The sequence below is a fragment of the Dromiciops gliroides genome, chromosome 2 (assembly GCF_019393635.1).
Source record: "Dromiciops gliroides isolate mDroGli1 chromosome 2, mDroGli1.pri, whole genome shotgun sequence".
NCBI classification, from domain to species: Eukaryota; Metazoa; Chordata; class Mammalia; order Microbiotheria; family Microbiotheriidae; genus Dromiciops; species Dromiciops gliroides.
Window position 1 is genome coordinate 13,895,045 of NC_057862.1, and position 25,118 is coordinate 13,920,162.

Consider the following 25,118-nt stretch of genomic DNA (forward strand, 5'->3'; position numbering starts at 1 on the left):
CTATTCTGAGACTGTATCCTATTATTCTCATGGCACACTTGAAAGCTCCCGATGTGAGTGGGTATTTCATTTCCTATCCTAGTGGGGGTAAGAACCAATTTAAGATGGTTAGAACTGGTTGGAAAAAAGTATGAATAAACTAATCTGCGAAACCTAATTTGATTGAACATAGTTATTTTGTTTGTTTGTTTGTTTTTGCGGGGCAATGGGGGTTAAGTGACTTGCCCAGGGTCACACAGCTAGTAAGTGTCAAGTGTCTGAGACTGGATTTGAACTCAGGTACTCAGGAATCCAGGGCCAGTGCTTTATCCACTGCGCCACCTAGCTGCCCCCGAACATAGTTATTAATTTTCTGGCAAGTTTAAGGAATTGTTCTGTGGATGGATATACAAACAAAATCCCCACCCTCAAGGAACATATATCCTCTCCTGGGGGAAAATGGCATGTATATAAATTAGGTTGGTTCAAAGAATATCAAAGAGGGAGGGAGCATTACTGTTGGTGGGGGATCAGGGAAAGTGTCAGTGGGAAATTTGAATAGGGAATGAAGCATTTGTTAAGGAATGTGTTAGCAGGGGAATGTCCTAAGAATGATTGTGACTGTGGCTGAGCTTGGCCTGGCTGGGGTGTGAAGTGGACAGGTGAGTGAGTGACAAATGAAACTTTAGGAAGGTATAGGTTTGTGACTGGTTGCCTATATTCCTCCTCCTCTTCCTCTCACCCCTGCCTCAAGAGTATATCTATATGGAGTGTTCAAGTTCAAAAGGATCCTTTAATTTTTCGAAAGAGTTCCCAGCACAGGGAACCACTGAATACTTCAATAATAAAATAAGTAACTTTTTGGGTGTTGTTTAGCCATGTCTGAATCTTTGTGACCTCACTTGGGGTTTTCTCAGCAAAGATATTGGAGTGGTTGGCCATTTCCTTTTCCAGTTCATTTTGCAGATGAGAAACTGAGGCAAACAGAGCTAGGTGACTTGCCCAAGCACACACAGCTAGTAAGTGTCCAAGGCCAGATTCCAACTCATGAAGATGAGTCTTCCTTGATTTGATGGACCAGCACTCTATTCACTGGGGCACCTCATTGCCCCCAGTAACTAACAGAGTGCTTTCAAGTTTATAAAGCTCTATCTCTATCCCTATCTCATCTCTATCTATACCTATATCTATTAAGCCTCTTTATAGTCCTGTCAGAGATACTATTATGTCTCGAATTTTGCATGAAATGGGGAGAGTTTTCAGTGCACAAGCACAACTCCAGGGAGTGACCAGGAGCCAGTCCTATAGTGGATTTAGCTACATGGATAAGGTGGGTGTCCAAAGGGCAACTAGTTAAATCTCTTCCTCCCCTAAGGGTTCAGGTTGATTCTCTAATGCTATTGGGCCAAATCTCCATTCCAGTATATTATTTCAAATATCATTTGGCAGTTGAAGTTAGTATCTCCCTTATCACATATACCATCTAGTGATAAGCTCCCATGTAGAACTTAGCCCATTAATATCACACAGGTTTTACTAAAAGATACTTACTGAGAACATATAGGAAGAGTAGTTACAAACCATTTCCTTAAAGCAGAGGCACACTCTTCCCTATATCACCTTGGTGCCTAGGAGAGAGTGGGCACAAGCTTGAAACAAAGTCTTTACCAAGTTTACTTCCAATTTTGGCAGAGCAAATGGAGTCACTCTCTTACTTAAAGGACATAGATTTTGGGCTGTGGTATCAACCTACTGTTGGTCTGGGTCTTGATAGATATTCGAGGCTGTACTGTCAGACCACAAACTCTGGCATGAACTCCCATACATAGACCTTGGGGATCCTCTCAACCTTTTGAAGTTCACAAAACTGCTGGCTAGTTCAGTTCGTCTCTGTGCTCATGGCATCATATAGACCTGGGTGGAGAGATAGGCAGTGGGAGGTCACTGTTCCTAATACTACAGCTTCTCACCACCAGCAGGGCCCCTTATGTTGTGTCATTTGGGTTCTGTGTGAGAATGTGCTCAAGGCCCCTCCCCTGCCAAGAGGCTCACAACATCTTCTTCCCCTCAGAATGCAACTAGATAGGAAAAAGAAAAGGTGGAAGTGGGGCAAGACAGGACTCACTTTGGACCTTTTGAATGCTCACCTCATTGGGTTAGCAGTCAATCAAGAGTTCAATCAATTACATATCTATTAAGCACCTAGGAATTATTGAATTCCAGGAACTCTTCTAAGCTGTGGGGATACAGAAAGAGGCAAAAGACGGTCCCTGTCCTCAAGGAGCTCACAATCTAATTAGGGAGGCAACGAACTTATTCACAAACAAGCTATAGACAGGGTAAATAGGAAATAATTAACAGAATTAAGGATTAATTACTTCAACACATGGTTATCAGCCCAGGAATAGAATACCTGTCTGTGCTTTGAAGCCCACCTAGGCTTCAGACAAGCATTCTTGTTTGGGCTGAGGTTGGTCAATTCTCTGTTTCATACAGAGGAAGAAAGTGAGGCACAGAGAGGTTAAGTGATATGTCCAAGGTTACCTGGCTCATGAATGACCAAGAGGATTGTAACAGATCACCCTGACTCCACGTTAAGTAATTCTTTACTATGTCTGTTCTCTACTATGCAAATTTCATATCATGTAAATTTCTCTTCTCTCCACTCGACCCCACAGCCACCTGAGCTCCTGATTTTTTATGTCATTCCCTTTCTAATTTAGCATATAACTTTTGCGTGATTGGAGTTCTGGTGGCTAGGTCAATAGAAATAAGTTGAATTAAAGTCTAAACATGAAGCAGTGATGCCATAGAATGTTGACATCTAAATCCAAGCTACTTTGGAAACACATTCAGCATTTTCCGTGTTTAGAAGCAATAAAATAAATCTGGATGAGATTTTCATCATTAAATCTAATGGCACAGGGTTGATTCATTTCAAATCAGCTTAGTCTTTAGTTTGTTTAAATTGCTGTGACACCAATGCTGAACACGTCAGAAGGAACAGTGTTAGGCTAAGTAAAGCATTTCAGAGATATTTTAGGAGCTAACCAGCCCAGTTGGCCATCTGGGATACATTAGGTGATCTCTGAGGTGCCATTCAGCTTTAAAATCCAGTGCTTCTGTCATAGTGTTGGAGCTACAAGAGAAGATGGGCTAATGAGAATACAAGCATCATTCCTTAGAAGGGATGAAGCTGCAAAATGAAAATAAGAAAATCAATAAACATTTCACAGAATTCTATAAACTCGGGTCTTAAGGGGACCTCAGAAACCAGAGTCCGACCCGTAACTGGATTAGAACCCCTTTTAAGCATACCTGATAAGTGATTAGGCTTTGCTTGAAAATTTCAAGGAAAGAAAAAACACAGCCCCTTCCAATGCAATGTGTTCCATTTCTTGATAGCTCTAATAGTTAGGAGGGTGATTTTTTTGTTTGTTTGGTTTTTATCAAATCCAACTCTTGCCTCCCTGCAACTTGTATGGTGGTAGGGCATATTTTAAGTGCCTACTGTCTGCAAAGTTCTAGGAATACAAAGCCCTGGAGATACACAGTTTCTATACTCAAGGGTCTTATGATCTGATAGACTGGCTCAGATGTGCTCACAAATAACTACAATGCAAGCTACAATGTCTTCAGATGCATAAGAGATGGCCAACCCAAGTGGCATTCAAAATGCAAGGAAGCAAGGGCTCCACTTTTTCTAGTTTGATCAGGACAGGCTTCATTCCTGCTTGGCCTTAAAGGAAGAGGAACCTTTCAATAGGGGGAAATGGAGGGTAGTGTTTTTCAGCCTTGGGAGATGGCATATAGGGCATTGAGTGATCAGCCAACTTCTGGTACTTCTTTTACTCAACATTAGCAGTCAAGGCTTCTTCCAACAGGCACCATATAATGAATTGTATGGTCTCACAAGATGGGAAAAACACTCAGAAAGAAATCTCATATTCATCAGGGTAAACAAAGGGAAGAATGACTAGTGATTTTTAAGAAACAATTCAAAGCTCTCATGTTTCTTAGGTTATAATTCTGAAGAAATGAAGTGTGATGGTAGCAGAAAGGGAGGGGAGAGTGCTGGATGTAGAATTCAGATTCAAGCTCTGTAACCTCCTACTTGTGAAATCCTGGGCAAGTTAATCCAACTTTTTGAGCCTCAGTCTTTTCATGTGTAGAAGGGGAGAGTAAGCCAGGTACCTCGAAGGTCCCTCTCAGCCTATAATCTATGATCCCAAGGTCCACTTGCCTGGCTTGAGAGACTAGCACTCCAGACTATGATAAAAAGAATGTTGGAAACAAGGTGCCAGTTACCTAAGGCCATGGTGAAGAAGATGCCAGAGTGGAGGATCAAGTTTGAGGAGTAGAAAATGGAAGCAAAGAAAGACTTCTATGAAAATCTCCCTTAATTAAATTAAAAGAGGCCTTTCCATACAAGTAGAACTGAATAAGGATGAAGATATTGAAACCAGAGATAGAATGGCATGGCTGGAAGGGCCTTAGAAATCAATGAGCAGGAGACCAACCCTAAATCCCTCCTCTTTTTACAAAGGAGGAAGAGTAGAATAGAATACTGCTATGGAAACAATGCTTGATATGTAGATAGAAGAGACAGCTTCAAAATTCAAATGTGATTGGGCTGTCTTATTGAGGTCATAAGCTCTCCATAACTGGAGGAGTTCAAGCTAGGGTTAGACGACCACTTATTGGGAGATATTGTGAAAAGATATAGGTGGCAATAGAAGGCCGCAGAAGTCCTTTCTAGCTACCTGTGTGATCTTGGGTAAATCATTTCCCTCCCTGCACCTTACTGACCTTAACTATAAAATGGTGATTAAAGATATGTGTCTGTGGTCCCTAGAAACCCAACTGATGTTCAAGAATGTGTTTCCTCAATGTATTGAAGACCTTCCTCCAGCTCTATAGACGTTCTGTGGATTCGAATGTAGCATCTGGGCTCTCTCTCAATCATCTATCTGTCCCTCTCATCATTTGCCTTGCCCACCTTCTTTTCCAGTCATATATCCTGATGATCTCTGATAGCCTTTGTGCCACTTCTTCTGTCTAATTTTTCATTGCTGTGTGCCACACTTTAAGCATACCTACCATGTGCCTCTCCAACAACTTAGGATAGTCCTCCATGTCAATCTTTCAGACTGGGGTGGTCAAGGACTTACAATTGTACCCCACTACTGTTGGCTGACAGGGTGGATGAACTGCAATTCTTTCCCAGTAAGTGTGAACCAAATGGTGGTTACTATTATTATTTTTTTGCGGGGCAATGGGGGTTAAGTGACTTGCCCAGGATCACACAGCTAGTAAGTGTCAAGTGTCTGAGGCTGGATTTGTACTCAGATACTCCTGAATCCAGGGCCGGTGCTTTATCCACTGTGCCACCTAGCCGCCTGGTGGTTAGTATTATTAAGGAACATGTTTACTTGCTTATTCACTATGGATCTTAAGCATTCCTTTCTGCAAAATTTCAGGGACCCTTAAATGCTTATTGATTCATACATTTCAGGGCTTCCCATCTTTGTATCTGATCAGTTTATAAATACCTTTTAAGCTATTAAAATTTTTTCCAAATGGAAATGGATATAACTGTTAAGTAGGACATATTCAGATAAGCTCTCACTCATTCTTCATTGCCCAGAGGATGCACTAGTCCTCTGAGAGTTTTACCTTTCTTCTCCACAAGAAATTTACTGATTTCCCAAGAGCTAACTCAGTTCTCACATCTATAGTAGTGAAATCATAGTATGGCCTAATTAGACAGGTCCTTACCTCCTTCCCCCAGCATGCCTCATGGTTTTTCAGAGGAGACAAGAAATGACTTGTACCTTCCTCACCCCACCGTGTACACACACAAATACATACACAGAAGTGTGTAATTCCTGGTGGAAATTCCTCCAGAAAACAGCTACTCTAGAGGGACTTGCCTCCTTTGGGTCTCTCTGTTGTAGGAAAAGCAGTTAATTGTTGAGACCTAAGAAAACAATCGAGAAAATGTTTGGGCTTTTCCACAGCTCACGGGTGACCACAGTGGTTTTTGACATTACCTGCCCTTCGTTTGGGCTATTGCATTTGACAAGGAGTATTGATCTTAAAATTTTGTTAGAAAATCATCATTTCTTCCCTTCTGATAATTGTTTTTAGGCTTTCTGCCTTCTCAAGATCACTTTATGTTAGGGGAGACAATATGTACACTTAAGTATCTACAAGATCATTTCAATAATTAGATTTGGGGGAGATTCAGAGAAGGATTCACACAGGAAGTGGTGGTTGAGCTGAACTTTAATAGAAAATAGGGATCCTCAGAAGAAGATGTGAGGAGGGAGTTACAGTCCAGACAAGGAGACAGCTTGTGCAGACATAGAGATAGATGGGCAATAAGAGAGATAAGACCATGTGTGAGAAACAACAAGAAAACCAGGATGGTTAGACACAGGGCAACAACTTTCTGTGGGAAAAAGAATTACTAGGGATTTAACTTCTGTCTTTTTGTTTTTGTTTCTTCATTGTTGTAAAACATTCTGGCATCAAGAAACAAGACATGCCAAACATTTTAAATTAATCTCTACTGCTGATTTGTAACACAAATAATGAATAGCGAGGAAAATGTCTTGTGTAGGCTGTTAAGTATTGGAGGCTTTAGTGTGAATGAGGACAAAGCTTCTTAAACTGTGGTTTGGGTAGCTGAATATAGGGGTAATGAAAAATTTGGCAACAGTAAAAGGTTCTGTTTATATATTTTACATACATATACACCAGGGATTGAGAAAAAAGTTCTTGGGTGAAAAGGGGTGGAGAGTGGGAAAAAGTTTAAGAAGCCCTGAATTAGGACATAAGTATTCTTTTACTTTTCTTTGGCCTAGCTTATCTCTAGTTGGATCTCAGGATTTAGATTTTCCTGAGGAAAGGACCTTAGCACTCATATTATCCAACCCCTTTTATTTTACAGATGAAGAAACTGAGAAAAATTAATTAACTTTCTCACTGTCACAGAGGTAGCAAGTAACAGGATTTGAACCCCACCCCTCTGACTCCAGACCCAGCATTCTTTCTTCTATGCCACCATGCCCCTTCCCAACCCTAACTCAGGTGATGAAGATGAGTTCTAAGGTTTTGTGTGGGCCCATCCTGAAAACAAATCATCCATAGCTGTCCACTAGGTCTCCTGGGCTCTGAATCTTCAGGACCACTTGGCATGATTCCACCATGCCAGGGCCCGCCATCCTCAACCAGCTTGTATCCACATGGATATTTTGGCTTTCCATCTATGGCTGCCAAGTGTAGGCATTCTGCTGTTTGCGTGATGAGACATCCCATGTCCCCGGGGGATTGCCTCATCTTGAGAGCTATTGACTTCCCTCTTAGGTGAGTTTTAGAGAAAATAGGGTGGTTTTTCTAAAGAGTAACAACATTAAGCTATAAAAAGCAAGAATGTTAACGTACCAAAATGTACATTAGCAGAGCTCTCTGAAATAGACGGGCCCCTGCCTTAGTGAGAGCTGATGTTAATGCATCTGCTCTTCCCTGTTTGCGGATCAGTCTAATACATTAACTCACTACTAAATGATCCAAGCTCCCATCCATTAGGTGAGGTCATTAGATCTGAGGCCACATTATGGAAACAATAAATGATGGAGTTATCTTTTCTTGTTAATCTCTTCAATAATTACAAGAGGAGTTCCTTATCAGGCCATTCATTATTTATCTTGGTTTAAAGTAAAAGGGTTTATTTAAGGGAGTTAGGTAAAATTCCAAGTATTGACATCTTTTCCCTCCATATAAATCATACTTAAGAAAATAAGAGACCTGGAAGCCATGGCCCCAAAACAAGCAGGCCGTGCCAATATCTTGAGGAAATGAGAAGCAGATTTTCCTGCACTTGATAGCATTCTTTTTTTTAAATGCAACTTAAGAAGTTATTAAATGGGAGATCTAGTCACTGGGTGATAACTTACATGTTCAAGTATGGCAGTCATTTCCTATCTCATGAACTCTGTGGCTTCCCAGTCTTTTGTAAATGACTTTAGGCCAGAGGAAAAGCATAGTCTTCCATGAAGATTCCCACCAATGGTCCACCTTGATCTAGGGAATGGAGCTGGGGAATAAGCTTGGGCACTCCCCTCTGAGCCTGGGGCTGCAGGATGGATGCATTGCTGCCACTTGGGCTCCTCCTTGCGAGGGTTCTACATCTTCAGCCCCCAGAACCTCAGGACAGGACTAGGGAGCACAAAATATCATCGTTTTAGGAATCTGGAGTTGGAAGAGATCTCAAAGGCCAGTAAGTTCAACATCCTTAGCTTGCATATGAGGAAAATAAGGCCCAGAAAATTTAACCACTCACACAGCCAGTAAATGTCAGAAGCAGAATTTGAGCTCAGGTCTTCCTGATGCTCAGTCCACTCCACTATTCACAATATCACCTGTTTCTCTCTGGGAAACACCAACATAGCACATGAGCAGATATTACTTTTATGGTGAAACACAACAATACCAGAGAACATAGGAGAGGAAAACCCCAGCTGAGGTAATACAAAGTTCCAAGAGATTTAGCTACCAAAGATTTCCTTACTCTCTTTTCATAAACATCAGACTGTTCTGCCCAGGGCACACCAACACATAAGGAAATGTGTGCTCTGCCTAAAACATCTGATCCTTTCTTATTAGAGAGGAACAGAGCCCTTGATTCTCATGGTATGGGGTCTTAGCTAAACTTATCCACCCCACGATTCCTGCTAAAAAATAGGATATCTCCCCAGCAGCTGGTAGTTCAATGGATAGAGTGCTGAGGATGGAGTTGGGAATGACTTGAGTTCAAATCTGGCCTCATTCACTTATTAGCTGTGTATCCTTGGGCATGTTACTTAATTAATGTTTGCCTCAACTTTCTTAGCTGCAAAATAAGAGGATCAAATTAAACAATATCTGTTTTAAAATGCTTAGCAAAGTCCCTGGCACATTATAGGTGCTAGATATACTTATTCCCTTTCCTTTCCCTCCTCCTGCATATTTTTCCCTTTAGACAAGGAGATTGGGGAGTGAAGAGGATTATGGTATAGTCACATTATCAATTTACCTGACTTTAGAAAATTTCTCTCTTTTTTTTTTTTTTTTTTAGTGAGGCAATTGGGGTTAAGTGACTTGCCCAGGGTCACACAGCTAGTAAGTCTTAAGTGTCTGAGGCTGGATTTGAACTCAGGTACTCCTGACTCCAGGGCCGGTGCTCTATCCACTGTGCCACCTAGCTGCCCCTAGAAAATTTCTTAATGAATATACATTGGACAAGTATTTTCTAGCATGTTCTAGGCACTAGGGGATGCAAAGGCAATGGCTAGCCCCCTGCACTCAAAGACTGTACTTTCTACTGGGCAGAACAATAAACAAACAGCTAAGTAAATACAGAATTATCTGAGAGTGAGACTTCATACTTGTTACCTTTTAGTAGTGCCTCGTGATGCATATATCTACATATATGTTGATATATAACTTGTGGATACATACACACATACATAATGCACATATCGAATATCTGAAAATAGGGAGGAGATGCATACACTACCCATTCATCCAAATAACAAATAATTCCCATCTGTGGATCTGGATGTGTGTATATTCTTATAGCAAACAAACAAATCCATATAGCAAATAATTGTGGCTTGAGTTTCTCTGTCGTATATATATATATATATATATATATACACATACATACATACACATATATGCATGCATACATTATATATCTGGATATGTGTGTATACACACATATTTCTATATCTATCTATCTATCTATATCCATCTATCTATCTATCTACCTTTTTCTTTGTTATGAGCCACTGGTAGTCAGGTGAACCCTATGAACATCTTCTCAAAATAATGTTTTTAATAAATTAAAAGAAATGTTAAATTTCATTTAGAGGTTCATGAAAATAAAGATTTCACTTTTCCCCCCTCCAGGTTCACAGACCTTTCCTATGTTTCCTTGCTTAATTCCCTGGTAAGGTATTTGACTGAGGAATCATTACAGGATACATGTAGGTATACACACACACACATATGTATGTATATGGATATGTATATATATGTATGTATATGGATATGTATATATATGTGTATGTATATGTATATATATGTGTGTGTATGTGTATATATATATATATATATATACATATACATACAGGAAAACGGGAAGAAAGAATTCAAATAATTTTTACATTCATCAGTGGCTTGGATTCATTTTGTGGAAAATAAGGTTCAAAAGCACTTGTGGAGGACCTTAAACACCAGGCTGAGAAGTCCTTGAAAATTTTTGGAGTAGGTGGAATGATATGATGACATGGCCATGCCTATGCCTTAGGAAGAGTACTCAGGAAGATATACTTACTTCCATAAGTATTTGTTGATTGGTTCTGCATTGTATAGATTAGAAGGGATAGACAAGAATCACTGAGTAGAATTGGGAGACTCATTATTGTTTAATCAACAGGTGAGAAGGGCCTGAACTAGTGCAGTGACCCTATAGGTGCAGATAGGGGACAGATGGGAGAGATGTTGTAGAGGCAGAATCAACAGGTTGGTAATGGGGAGTGAGGGAAATGGAAAAGTTCAGGAAGATTTGAGGTCATACACCTGAAGACTGGGAGATGGTGGTCCCTTAGAGCAGAAATAGGTAAATTCGGAGTGTGTGTGTGTATGGGAAGTCAAGAGGTAATCATTTTTGTTTTGAACATATTGAGTTTGAGGACACCCTGAAGGATACCACAAAGAATGATGTGTGGCTAGAGTTCAGGATAGAGCCAGTTATATAGACTGGAGAAGCCCTTCATAGACATGAATCCTGAACCCAGTACTGGTGATGAGATCACTAAGATCATGAGCCATGAGGGATTTTAGAGATGGAAGGGGTCTTAGAATTCATCTAGCCCCAGCCGTTTGTGTTATGGATAGGGAAGCCAAAGCTCAGAAAAGAACAAAGACTTTTTGAATCTGTTACCTTGTTGATGGTAGCCGTTCTGACATTCGTTTCTCCAATCCTGTTGCCCAACCCCACTACTATGCCTAGTTCAGGATTTCATATACTAAACAAGCAGTAAATGTTTAAAGAATCTATAATACCCACTTGACCTAGTCTATGGAATAGAATTGACAAATGTTTGCCTTGTTTATATACTTCTCTACTTGTTTTATTCTGGATCTTTCCATAAATCTTTAAAATCTTTTTTATACTTGAAGTTGTCCAAAGTTTCTAAAGAGCCAAATGATCCCAGGGCCATGTCTGACCAAAGCTAGTACATCTTAGCTTCTTAGCCTAGTATCTGAGATCCTTCATAAACTGGATCCCCATTTATATCTTCAAAGAACCTCTATTGTCACCCTCCAATTCAGCCCCTCTGTTCCTATTTTCTGTCAACTGTCCTCAGGTGGGAGATACCTCTGTGTCTTTGGAACTCCATTACCCATGTGTCTAATGACCTTCTTCCACCCTCTGCCTGGATCCATGCCCAAGATCTCTTTGATAGCCAAGGTCAATATGCTTCCTCAGGAAGCTTTCACTGCTTGGTCATACTCCTCTCTAACCACCCCTGCTTCCCAATCTTCTCAGAAGTAATATATCCCATTCATGCCATCTGTTTTGTGGTTGCTCATCCATTACTTTTAATTCTTATTTTTGGTATGTGTCTTGTCTTTCAAATTGTTTATTTTTCCATGTAAACAAAGTTGTGAAGAGTCAATGATTTTCTTATCATGCAGGAACTTCCTCTGCCAAAGGACAGTCCATTTATGACTTGGGGGATTGCTTAAGGCACTCAGAGCTTCAATGACTTGTTTAGGATCACAGAGCTAGTTAAATATCAGAGGTGAGATTTGATCCCAAGTCTTTATGAATCCACATCCGGATAGTAGATTTGATATACATACCAACATACTCCACTAGATATAATGCTGGCCTTTGAGACCTGAAGTCCTGGGTTCAAGTCCTACTTTTGGTGTAGAAAGACTCTGTGACCCTCGGGAAGTCACTTGTCCTTAGTGCCTGGGCTTGAATTTATAGTGTGGCCCCAATAAGACGATGTTGCTGTTAAAGTGGTATCTTATCTGGCAATCTCAGTCTTGTTACTCTGGGGAACAGAGAATAATCTGTGCTGCTCAGGGGACTGATGACATTTTGAGAGCCCATAAAATCCTGGTGAGGGGAGATGGTGCCATGAAGTCACATTTGACTGGCGTCCTGGCAGAACTTGTGTTGTGCTCAAGCAGCACTTTGTCCTCTCCTCCGAGAGTCATTTACAGTGAAATCAATCAGAGATGCCACTTTTATCGCACCCAGTACTAAGGAAAAGTGGCTCTGAGGAGGAGGAGAGGCTGCACCCTGAATCAGTGAGGGGAACACCCCTCCACAGTAAAGGGGGGCATGAGTCATCATGCCTGGGGGGGACAACACCAACCCCCCTCACTAACTTTTCCCTGGTAGCTGACTCTTTGAGGATGAACTACTTTAGATTGGGATGGGTCACCGGGTGCCCAGTGTTCTGTTTGCCTTGAGTCCAGACTTAGAGCCTTTCTGGGATATGGAAATGCCAGGACTTGTCCTCTAGTGGATGGCACCAGCTTAAAGAACTCAGGGTTAGCTCTATGACATGCTGAGGCATTGAGGTAAAGAGGCCCTAGAATTAATTACATACACAACTAGATATGTAGTCTTCATGTAAGTATAGTTGTGTGTCTAGTATATATATATATATATATATATATATATATATATATATACATACATGTATCTACACATAGGATTCTACTTTGATAAGGATGCATAATAGTATCAGTGCAGAAGTTTCTTCCTTCTGTACAGATCACCACCCATCCATGCCTTCTCACCCTGTGTAACTCTTGTCCACCTTATTCCATAAATGAATCCATTCCTCTTTGAAACCTCCACCCCAGATGAGTGGAGGCTGTGTGAAAATTAGCCAACTGCATTTCTTAGCTGACCCTATACCCTGGTCGATATTCCACTTTCACATCCAGCCATCCCCCTCCTTCACCTAGCCATCTCCCTGCTTCTATATACATGTCCCCCTGGCCATACACTCTTCCCCACTTTATATCTCTTGCTATAGGAATATCAATCATAGTAATTCTACCACTGATTCTAGAAAGAGCATCTGCCTCCTGACACAAAAGAATACTGCTCATCCCTGTGACTCTGCAGACCGAAACCTTCTCCCTTGGCCACCACTGCCCCATGCATGTTGTCTCTACTTATTAGAAGTGAATTCCTTAAAGTAGCAATTGTCTCACTTTTATGATTGTATTCCCTGTCCTTAGAATAGTACTTGACACATAGTAAGGGCTTTTCTATTTCTTTACAAATTCTCCACTATGAGTAAATATTCAATGTATTTGGACCCTTCTTCTCACACTCCCCCCATCCAATCTGAATAGTATTTTATTTTTTTCCCAGTTACATGTAAAGATAGTTTTAAACATTTGTTTTTTATAATATTTTGAATTCCAAATTCTTCTTCCTCCCTTCCTTCTCTCCCATCTCCCCAAGACAGAAAGCAATCTGATATAGGTTATATATGTATGATCACATTAAACATATTTCTGCATTAGTTATGTTGTGAAAGAAGAATCAGAACAAACGGGAAAAACCTCAAAAAAGGGGAAAAAAGTAGAAACAATATGGTTCAGTCTGCATTCAGACTCCACAGTTCTTTTTCTGGATATGGAGGGCATTTTCCATCATGAGTCCTTTGGAATTGTCTTGGGTCATTGTATTGCTGAGAAGAGCTAAGCCTATCACAGTTGATCATCACAGAATATTGCTATTACTGTGTACAATGTTCTCCAGGTTCTGCTCACTTCACTCATCATCAGTCCACTTAAATATTTCCAGGTTTTTCTTAAATCTGCCTGCGCATCATTTCTTACAACATAAGAGTATTCCATCACATTCATAGACCACAACTTGTTAGAGTCATTCCCCAATTGATGGGCATCCCCTCAATATCCAATTCTTTGCCACCACAAAGAGAGCTGCTAAAATATTTTTGTACATATGGGTCTTTTTCCCTTTTTTATGATCTCTTTGTGATATAGACCTAGTAGTGTTATTATTGGGTCAGAGGGTATGCATAGCCCCATAGCCCTTTGGGCATAGTTCCAAATTGCTGTCCAGAATGTTTGGATCAGTTCACAGCTCCACCAACAATTTTCCCACAGCTTCTCCAATATTTATTATTTTCCTTTTTTTGTTATATTAGCCAATCTGATAGGTATGAGGTGGTACCTCAGAGCTGTTTTAATTTGAATTTCTCTAATCAATAGTGATTTAGAACATTTTTTCATATGGCAATAGATAGCTTTGTTTCTTCATCAGAAAACTGCCTGTTCATATCCTTTGACCATTTCTCAATGGGGGAGTTACTTATAGTCATATAAATTTGACTTAATTCTCTATAGACTTTAGGCTTCATTGCTTCTGTTTGTACAACAGCTTTTTAATTTTATGTAATCAAAATGATTAATTTTGCATTTAATAATATTCTCTCCCTTGTTTGTTCATAAAGTCTTCTCCTCTCCATAGATCTGAAAGGAAAACTATTCCCTTTTCTACTAATTTGTTTATGGTATAACCATTTATGTCTAAATCAGGTACTCATTTGGATCTTATTTTAGTATATGGTGAAAGATGTTGGTTTATGCCTAGTTTCTGCCATATTATCTTCCAGTTTTCCCAGCAGTTTTCGTCAAATAGTGAGTTCTTTTCCCAGAAGCTGGAGTCTTTGGGTTTATCAAATAGTTCTCACACTCTTGATACTGCATGAACATCAATGAAGTTCCTGGGCTATCTGTCAGTTATTCTTCACATTATCCTACATGACTGAGAAGATAAGTAAGTCTCAACTTCTCCACCATAAACTACCTGTTTGACTGTGGACAATTTATATAATCTTCTAGGCCCCAGTTTCCTTTTCTGAAAAGTGAGGAAATTGGACTAGATGCCTCCCAAGGTTTGTTTGAGCTCTAAAACTCTGATCCTTTCCTGGTCTTGCCTCTCTGACCCCTTCATGTTGCTGCTCCCAAGTTCCTTGTTTATCCCTTGTTTGTACCTTCTGTTAGCTGCTGTTCACCTCCCTATTGAGACAGAATGAGGTAAAGTGCTTTGTAGTTTTTGAAGCACTATATAAATGTGAGCTATTCTGGTCTTATATGAATGTCCCATTGTGGTACAGAGCAAGGCCCTGGCTCATGAAGCCTGTGCCTATGGAACACAGGGCCAGCCAGATTCTACCCTATTGGGAAGGCTTTGGGTCCCAGCCTAGATTCGGGGAGGTATAATGCTTTATGGACCTGTTAACTAAGGCTCAGACCTCCTAAGTTCAGGGAAGATCATTTCCAGGGCAGCTGCAGGAGGATATTTTTCAGCCATGGTTATTGTCAAAGATCATTCTCACACTCATAGGGGACTACACCCCGTATCACTGATGGTCCCTTTGAAGGAATCACAGGTCCTTGGAAGGATGGAGTAAAACCCCACTGTTACTGCCTTGTGATGCTAAGATATTCCTGCCATCATTTCTAGCTGACTCTCATAGCGGTTGTCTCAGTAATGCCTGTAAGTTCATCCTCTTTTATTAGATAAAATCTTGAAAACAGGATAGAGGATACTAAGCTTTTCTAATCCAATCCTTTCCCTTCCATTTCCCACTTCTCCCTTCTCCCTGCTGTCTACAGCTTTTTGTATTGACAAAAATATTTTTATGTTTTATTTATTTTATTTTAAATTTATGGAATAAAACATGCATTTCCATAACATGGTAGAATAAAAATGAATGTATTGACAAAAAGGATAATACTGAAAGATTTTTTTTCTAACTTCATCAAACTAAAGCATTTTTAAACCCTAGGAAATGAGTCTTTTTAATAAGTATTAAATTTTATTATGTTGTTTTAGCATACAAATCGAGTGTATCTCTTATAATCCTGCTTTTATTAATGTGACTGGAATAGAGCTATATTTAATGCTGATTTCCTAATTCAATCAATGAGCCAATTTTGAATCATTACCTATGAAAACTGGAGTATTTATTGTTCCCCAGGAGAGTGTTGGTCAAGAGGGGCAAGGTTTCATTTGTTTTTATTTGTAGAAAAAAAGACTAACAATTTAGTTTTCAATTAGTGGCTGTATGAAAGAGGAGCAAATGATTTCCAAACAGATTGGTCCTCTCCTTACTTCTAGAATGCTGGGCCTAGCTTACATATGGACTAGTCATGTACAATGCAGTTCAGAGGCAGAGGAACTGAGTTCAGATCTCGGCTTCTACTTGGATAACCTTGGATAACTTATTTAATCTGCTTGGCCTTGGTTTGCTTAATTGTAAAGGGGGAGTGTTGACTAAATGGCCTCTAAGATGCCTTTCAGCTCTTTAATCTACAGTGTTATAACCTTGTGCTCACAATGTAGTTCCAATGATTGGAAGCCAGGGAAACCCTAGTGGCCATGGTCTGTAGAGGTCTATTGTTTTATTCAGTTTAAACATTTATTAAGCAATTACTGAGATGTAGGCAGTAAAAGACTAACAAAAAACCACACAATTCTTGGCCTCAGTGGATTTTTTCATCCTAACGAGACTATGAATTAACACAGTAAAATCTATTTTAAGGAAAAAGACACAACCAGAAGAAACAGTGAAATCTTCCTGTACAGATGGCAACTGAGCTGAGCCTGGAAGGAAGTTCAGCGTTTTCATATGTACAAAGAGGTTGAGTATTCCAGACATTCAAGACAGTACAGTATGTGCAAAGGCGTGGAGGCTGGAGATGACTTCCAAGTTGCAAAACAGAAGTGATTTGAAGGATTGCTAACCCTTTTAGCAGAAGTTAGGAAGGTAGGTAGGAGTTCAAGGGGAGGAGTCAATTTGAAAACGGCTAAAATAAGCACAGCCTACTGTTGGTGTTCACAACAGAGAGAGGAGTATTAAGAACAGAGGGTTTTTATTGCAACTTTCACCAAAAGGGACCGCTTTCGATCTCTCCAGGCTTGCTCCTTCACAGAGCTCAAGTCATTTTTAAATGGCTTACAGTCACATTATATTAATAGCGTTAATGAAAACTGAAGCTCTCAATTCCCAAAAAAGGGGAGAGAGAAATGAAAAGAGCCTCCCTGCCCAGCCCAAGGAAAGGGTGGGATGTGTTATTTTCATTTTACTGACCTCACATCTTCCAGTCTTGTCCCTGAGAAGGGCTGAACCCAATCCGATTCCTCCCTGTCTGACATGCTCCCTTCCCCCTGAGCATCAGCTCTGCTGCTCGAACAACCCTCACAGGAATCACTATGTTTGGTACTAGGCTAATAATGCATCGGCCCCCTATTCAATTATTGTTAGGTTCCTGATCAAGAAGGAGATGGTGCTTCCCCCCTTTCAAAATGAAATAAAGCCCCCAATTTAATCTAAGGGTGATTGATCTTCCCTCTTTCTCTTCTATTTCAATAGTTAATATCATGATAAATAATAAAACCTTCAGGTAGACATAACTATAAAAATGAATGGCTATCTGCATAACAGCAAGAGAACTAAAAGAGGACCTGAAGTCACCAGCAATAAGCATTTATTAAGCACTTACTGTCTATGAGTCCTTTGCTGGGGATAAAAGGACAAAAAATCCGAGACATTCCCTGCCCTTGGGGAGCTTTCATTTGTGTGTGTGTGTGTGTGTGTGTGTGTGCGTGCGCGCACACGTGCGCGTGCGCATGCAGAGAAACAATATGCCCACAGTTCTTTGTGTTCAGTGAGTCTGAGCAAGGTGTGCTGGCCCTTGTTCACTGTCCAACTGTGATGCTGACACAAACGTACATGTGCTGTTGGTATAAAATAAGTGAGAAGACATCAGGGGGTTTGAGGATCTGAATTGGCATTGTGTCTATAGAGAGGAGATCTCAGAAGTTCCTCTGCCTGCTCAGAGTGTCACTGGACATAGTTTTATTATGTATTTCAGAGACTCACAGAGTCTCTGAACTGGAAGATGACTCTAGGACTGATCTAATCCAAACCAAGATAAGAACTCATTGTACCACCTATCCAATGAGCGGCAAATCCCTAAAGCTTCCTTGGCAAGTTTGGGTTAGATGTCATCTAAGTCCCCTTGTGACTTTAGCTCAAGCCTCTGATTGAAGCCCTCCAATAGGAGAAACTCCTTCACTTCTAGAGGTCCCATTTGGCTTTGTTCTATTTGTTGGGAAGGTTCTAAGGTTGAACTGAAATCTGTCTCTGTGTAACTTTCGTTCACTGTTGTATGAACCTCCCGCCTATCATTTTGATTAGGAAAGTATAATGGATAGAGCACTGGCTTGGGGCTAATGGCAGACCTAAGTTGAAATCCTACCTCTGACCCATACTAAACATGTACCTGCAAGTAAAGTCACTTTATTGGAGTGTTTTTCCTCATCTGTGCAATGGAAGGAATAATAGCACCTCCTCTGGAATAGTTATGAGAAACATGTAGGATAATTCTGTGCTTTGAAAGCCCCATAGCATGACATGAAGGTCAGATGTGTATATATGATGTAACAAATAATGCTACTGTCTATATGCCTGGAATCTACTTTCCTCCTTTCTGACTCATAGAGCCCTTCTCTTTCTTTAATTAACTCAAGCACTATATTCTGCCTGAAATATTTCCAAAACACCCCTTCCCCCATTAACTCGTATATAACTTCTTTGTATATATTCTCTTTACATTTAGGTTATATATCTTTATAGCCATACTTCTTGTCTTTCCTATTAGGGTGTAAGTTCATTGTGTGCAGGAATTGTTATATTCTTTACACTTGTATCCTCAACACTTGCCTGACACATAGTAGGCACTTGATAAATGTTTGCTAATTGCACATTCACATAACTGCACCCAAAAGACCAGTTCTGTTCTATTCAGTATGTCCCAAAAGTCTTAGCTTAGTTTGAAGCTTTAATAGCTTAAAACTGCACTAAGATGTTTGGAGCACTGTGTCTAATAATTGGTATCCATAGAATAGATATGTACTTGCAAAACATTTGACTTCTTGATTCTAGCTTGACCTAAGGCTCGGCTGAGGTATCATCCCTTACACAATCCCTCTGAGTTTTATTAATGCTCTCTTCCTACTCCTCTGACATGGTAGATATATATGTATATACACAGTCATACATATAACATATTTTTGTAATTACTTATTTCTGTACATATTATTCACTGCTCCTTCTCTTATAGACCAGTTTCTTGAAGATAGTTTCCTTCTCTCTGTTTTTTATCCCCAACACCGCCACAGTGCCACTAAATATTGAATCTCCCAACAACCTTGTAAGAGCTATACTGCAAGTTCTTTTTAAAAATTAATTAATTAAGGGGCAGCTAGGTGGCACAGTGGATAGAGCACTGGCCCTGGAGTCAGGAGGACCTGAGTTCAAATTCGGCCTCAGACACATAACACTAGCTGTGTGACCCTGGGCAAATCACTTAACCCCCATTGCCTAACTTAAAAACAAAACAAACAAAAATTAATTAATTAATTATGATTTAAAAATCATAAAAGTATTTTATTTTCTAGTTACATGTAAATATAGTTTTCAAATTTTATTTATTTATTTATTTATTTTGCGGGGCAGTGGGGGTTAAGTGACTTGCCCAGGGTCACACAACTAGTAAATGTCAAGTGTCTGAGGCCGGATTTGAACTCAGGTACTCCTGAATCCAGGGCTGGTGCTTTATCCACTGTGCCACCTAGCTGCCCCCTCAAAATTTATTTTTATAAGATTTCCAGTTCCATTTTTTCTCCCTCCCTTCCTTCCCCTCTCCCCAAGATGGAAAGAAATCTGATATGGGTTATATATGTACAATCACATTAAAAATATTTCTGCATTAGTCATGTTGTGAAAAAGAAGCAGAAACAATATGGTTCAATCTGCATCCAGATTCCACAGTTCTTTTTTCTGGATCTGGAGAGCATTTTCCATCATAAGTTCTTTGGAATTATCTTCGATCATTGTATTGCTGAGAAGAGTTAAGTCTATCATAGTTGTTGATACTGTGTACAATGTTCTCTTGGTTCTGCTTATTACACTCAGCATCAATTCATTTAAGTCTTTCCAGGTTTTTCTGCAATCCATCTGCTTATCCTTTCTTATAGCATAATAACATTCTGTTACATTCATATACCACAACTTGTTTAGACATTCCCCAATTATGGGCATACCCTCAATTTCCAATTCTTTGCCATCACAAAGAGAGTTGCTATAAATATTTTTGTACATGTGCGTCCGTTTCCCTTTTTTATGATCTCTTTGGGAAAGAGACCTACTAGTGGTATTGCTGGGTCAAAGGTTTTGCCTTTTGGGCATAGTTCCAAATTGCTCTCCAGAATGGTTGGATCACTTCACAATTCTACCAACAATGCATCAGTGTTCCAATTTTTCCACAGCTTCTCCAACATTTATTATTTTCATTTTTTGTTCTATTAGCCAATCTGATAAGTGCGAGGTGGTACCTCAGAGTTTTTAATTTAAATTTCTCTAATCAATAGTGATTTAGAGCAATTTTCATAAGGCAATAGATAGCTTTGATTTCTTCCTCAGGACACTGCCTGTTAATATCCTTTGACCATTTCTCAATTGGGGAATGACTGAAAGTTCTTTTTTTTTATCACTGTTGTACAAAGCAGGAAACTCAGAGAGATGAAATGACTTTCCTTCAGTCACCAAGCTGAAGGGTCAGAGACAGGAGGTGAATCTTGGTCTTGTTTTTGCCAAATCAATTAATCAACAAGTCTTTATTAATCACAGATTATTGGCACCTGACACCAATTATGTGCCAGGCATCCCAGTTACAAAGACAGAGAGTCCCTGTCCTCAAGGGGCTTACATATTATATAGCTGGTTAGTGTGACAATATAGGGGGAAGGTACAATCTAGTATTCCCTCTCTTTAGACACTGCTGTTGAATGAACCTACCAGGGCTTGTGTGTGCATCAGTGGATAGCTTGTTTTCTATAATAGATGTCACTGCACCAATATCTGTCAAGTTGTAGCAGGACCCCAGGCTCTCATCAGTGACCCAGCAGCTGCCTCACTCTAGAGAGCCAGATGTTAGAACGGTGGGTAGTAGATAAATTCTGTCACTGCCTAGCTATTACAACACTTGGCTGAAAAGTGCAAATTGGCAGAAAGAGTAGACATGTCCTGAAGGTGCTTTAGCCCATTCTTCTGCATGGAGGTCCTGGCTTCTTCCTTCCAGGTGATCCTTATCAGGAGGCCTCTACCACAAGACTCTTTCTCAGTTCAGACCAGCCATCTACTCAAATGGCTCAGGGGGAAATGGTTTATGTTCCCATTCACACACTAGGTGGTGCTCTTCTCCATAAAAAGAACAAATTTAAAAGAAATGAAGTCCATTGATTCTGCTTTGATGTCTCATGCTTCTTGCTTGAGGATAAACCAAGACAGAAGTCACAGCTATCTGTTTTTTAATGGAAACCCCCGAATTTATTTAATATCTGGGTTTCAAAATCTGAAGTTTAACCAAACAAGGTTTATTTTTTATTTTCTTGCTTTTATAGGATCAGGGTAGAATCAAATCTTAAACATTCAGTCCCTCTTCTCAATTCCTTTAGAAAACGTCTCTGAGAGGCAGGAGAGGTTTGAATAAACAGCTGGTGTTTTCAGCTGTCTCCAGGTCTGAAAAATGAACCGCCTGTGTTGTCTTCCTTATTACCAGAGGTTTTACAACCCTTCCCACCTCTTCCACAAATAAAGCTACACCTCTGCTTAGGTTTTCAGATGTGATGAAAGGTCTTTTCTCCTGCACTATTTATAAATGTCAATTAATTGGAGTGTTCTCAAAAGGCATTATGACAAGGTTGAAGGTTTCAGATCAGGAAGCCAAGAAATAGTAGCTGGATTAGATGAAGGGAAGAAAGAAAAACAGCTTTATAAATAAGAGTGGGGGCAGAGGGAGGTGAGCATCTGCTGGTGTTGGGAGCTTCAGATATAAAAAAAAATTAAAGAAAGTTTAAAACAATAATCAAATGGGAAGACACCTTTGCAAAGAATAAGGCATTACCAGAATAAAGATCTCCAAAGTTTTACTACTGAAAGGGTGTGCTTCCCCCTCCCCCACTTGGGAATAAGTTTGGACTCTATAAAGCCCGTCCTTGAGAGACAATGTTGACTAGTGGATAGTGTGCCATTCTTGGAATCAGGAAGACTTGAATCCAAAGCAGCCCCCCCCCCCCCGGATATTTACTAGCTGTGTGACTCCTGGATAAAGTCCTTAACTTTTGTTTTGTTTTGTTTTGCAGGGCAATGGGGTTTAAGTGACTTGCCCAGGGTCACACAGCTAGTAAGTGTCTGAGGCTGGGTTTGAACTCAGGTCCTCCTGAATCCAAGGCTAGTGCCTTATCCATTGCGCCACCTAGCTGCCCCCAGTCCTTAACTTTTAAGTCTCAGATTCCTTATTGATAAGAAATGGGAATGATAAGAGTTTCCTGTTCAAAGATTATTGAGAGACTTAAATGAGTCATAGGATTGGAGAATTGAAAGGGAATTTAGCAACTGTCTAGTCCAAACCATATATGCTAAGGAATTTCCACTTTAATATACCCAGTAAAAGGACATCTTGTATGTGAAACCCTTTACAAACCTTAAGGAGCTAGATAACTGAAAGTTTCTACTATGACCTAAGTTGCTATAATGAGCCAATGTACTGAAATTTCCCAGCCTAAAACTTAAAAAAAAAAGTTACTATAAAGGAAATCCATTTTTCTTATGAATATATTCTCCTCCCCCAAAGACACAAGGGAGATCAAGAAGCAATGTAGCTCAGTAGAAAGAGCACAAGGGCTTTAGAATTCGGGGACCTGGTTTCAAATCCCACTTCTGACCCTCGAATGTCATCTATAAAATGAGGAAGGTTGGAGAAGTTGGCCCAAGGTGCCTTTTAGCTCTGGATCTATAATAATCTCATTAGAGTTAAAAACACAGCTGAAAAATTTTGTATTAAGGAAAAAAAAAAGGAAGCCTATAACATAAAAGATTCTTATCTATATTTTGAAGAGGCTGTGTGGAATCTAGTCGTCTACAGTTAGAAGGTGACCTTTTTGCAGCAGAACCATCCCTTGGGGCCACTAAGAAATCTGTGTTTAGTATCCCTACAGTAGGATGTGTGTCATGAAGGTAGGGCTTGGTCTTGTAGCCCTGCGTTTGGCCAAGGAATGGGAAGCTCTAGGCTCAATTCTGGGGATCCTTGCTTCCAATTCTCATGGTGCTTCTCGGGAAATGGACTTCCGGCCCAGAGAGAGGATTCGCTTCCTTGAGTTGGGCACATGCAGGGCTGGAGTTCTGAGGAACTAGCCAGCTGTTACAAGGGCCTGTCGACTCAGAGGTTACAGTTTGTAGTCAAAGCAGGCCCTTGCCTTGTCACCAAGCCTAAGGCTCATTACTCTTAGCCAGCTGGGTTTCTCCAAGTCCGGGGCTGGCCATCCTCAGGTCGGTAACACCGGTTACTTCTCTGCTGCAGAGGTGAGGCTGGCCCTAAGACCATCAATCATGTCAGGAGCCCATTCCTGGGCGTGGACTGGAGGGCGCTCAGAGCACAAACACAGACTTGCTTTCTCCCTTGCTCTCTCTCACACACTCATACACGCACCACTTACACACCGTGGGAGCAGAAACAACTCCGGGCAAAGCAAACTCTTAAAGATACATGCGCCTGAGTCTAGGCTGAAGTAGAGAGAAGAGGAGGCATAGGGTTGAAGCACAGATGGGTTTATGCAGGTTATTATCTGAAGGCAGTTTAATATTTATGAAATGCTTAAGGGGAAAAGAAACCCTCCCCCCAACCCCTCCCCCCCAACCCCTACACAAAGTCTTAGGCTCGGGTTACAAGGAGCTGCGTCACCCACCTAATCACATGGTCATTGTTGCTATTTCAAGGATCAAGTGGCATAAAGCCCCATCTCTGCCCCCCCCCCCGCCTCCGCCTCCCCCCTTCCTTTGGTACCCTCTAGTCCTGGGGAGGGATGGGCAGAGAGATGCTGGAGAGAGGCTGCCCGTGCCTCTGAGCCAACACTCAGGCAGGCAGCCGCCCAGCCTCGGGGAGGGGGGGGGGCTCTGAGCCGGCTTGCCCACGGTGCGCTCCAGGAGTGATTGGGGGGAGCGGGGGGGGGGGGGTCCCAGGGGACCCTGGGCGGCTCTAATTGGTTTCTCAATGAAAGCTAATCACCTATTCCCCGGAGGCTCTCGGGATTAGCACTCAACAGCTCCTGTCTGGCGCTTGCTTTTAGGTTCTCTCCTTGTCCCGGGGCTTTCAGGCCATTCAGCAGTAAGTGGATCGAAGCGCGCCCGCCGCTCTCTCCCCGCCGCCCCCCACCCTTCAGCAGCAGCGGCAGCGGCAGCAGCGGTAGCAGCAGCAGCCACCCTCAACAGCAGGAGTCTCCGCTCTCCAGGTCGGGCGGCACTCCGGGGCTCCCTCCGACAGCCCGATCACCCCCTCGCCCTCCTGCCTGTCCTGGGCGCTGCTGTCCCCTCCCACCCTCTCCGTCCCCATCCTGCGCCGCCGCCGCCCGAGGAGGAGGAAAAGTTGGGCCCGGGGCTGGGCGGGCCAGGCTGGGCTGGAAGATGAGCGAGCTGGAGGAGGACTTCGCCAAGATCCTGCTGCTCAAAGAGAGCCGGATCAAGGAGCTGGAGAAGCGGCTGTCCGAGAGGGACGAGGAGATCCAGGAGCTGCGGCGCAAGCTGCACAAGTGCCAATCGGTGCTGCCCGCGCCCAGCAGCCACATGGGCCCGCGGACCACCCGGGCGCAGGGCATCTCGGCCGAGCCCCAGACCTACCGCTCCTTCCACGACCTGCGCCAGGCGTTCCGAAAATTCACCAAGTCCGAAAGGTAGGCGCAGGCACCTCCGGCAGAGGCTCCGGCGGCTGCCGGGCGCGGAGGGGGGACCGGCAGGGGGTCAGGGGCGCTAACTAGCGTCCCGACCCCCGCCCGTGCACCTTGGGGCAGCGGCGCCCCGGAGAGCAGAGTGCTCTGCTTCGGGGTTTTGCCCGGGGGCAGGGAAAGGGAGAAGGACCAGAAGTGCCTGGGTTGATGCAGTCCCTCACCTCAG

At 41.6% G+C, this 25,118-nt stretch overlaps 1 protein-coding gene across 1 annotated transcript in view; it reads left to right on the top strand.

Moving 5' to 3' along the window:
- Positions 1–24,338: 24,338 nt before the first annotated feature.
- PRKG1 (protein kinase cGMP-dependent 1) overlaps positions 24,339–25,118 on the top strand; it is a 1,388,722-nt gene continuing 1,387,942 nt past the window's right edge. Inside the window, exon 1 of the mRNA XM_043987057.1 lies at positions 24,339–24,898. Within this exon, the coding sequence (XP_043842992.1) occupies positions 24,633–24,898 (266 nt within the window). The 5' untranslated portion in view covers positions 24,339–24,632. The remainder of the gene's footprint in view (positions 24,899–25,118) is intronic.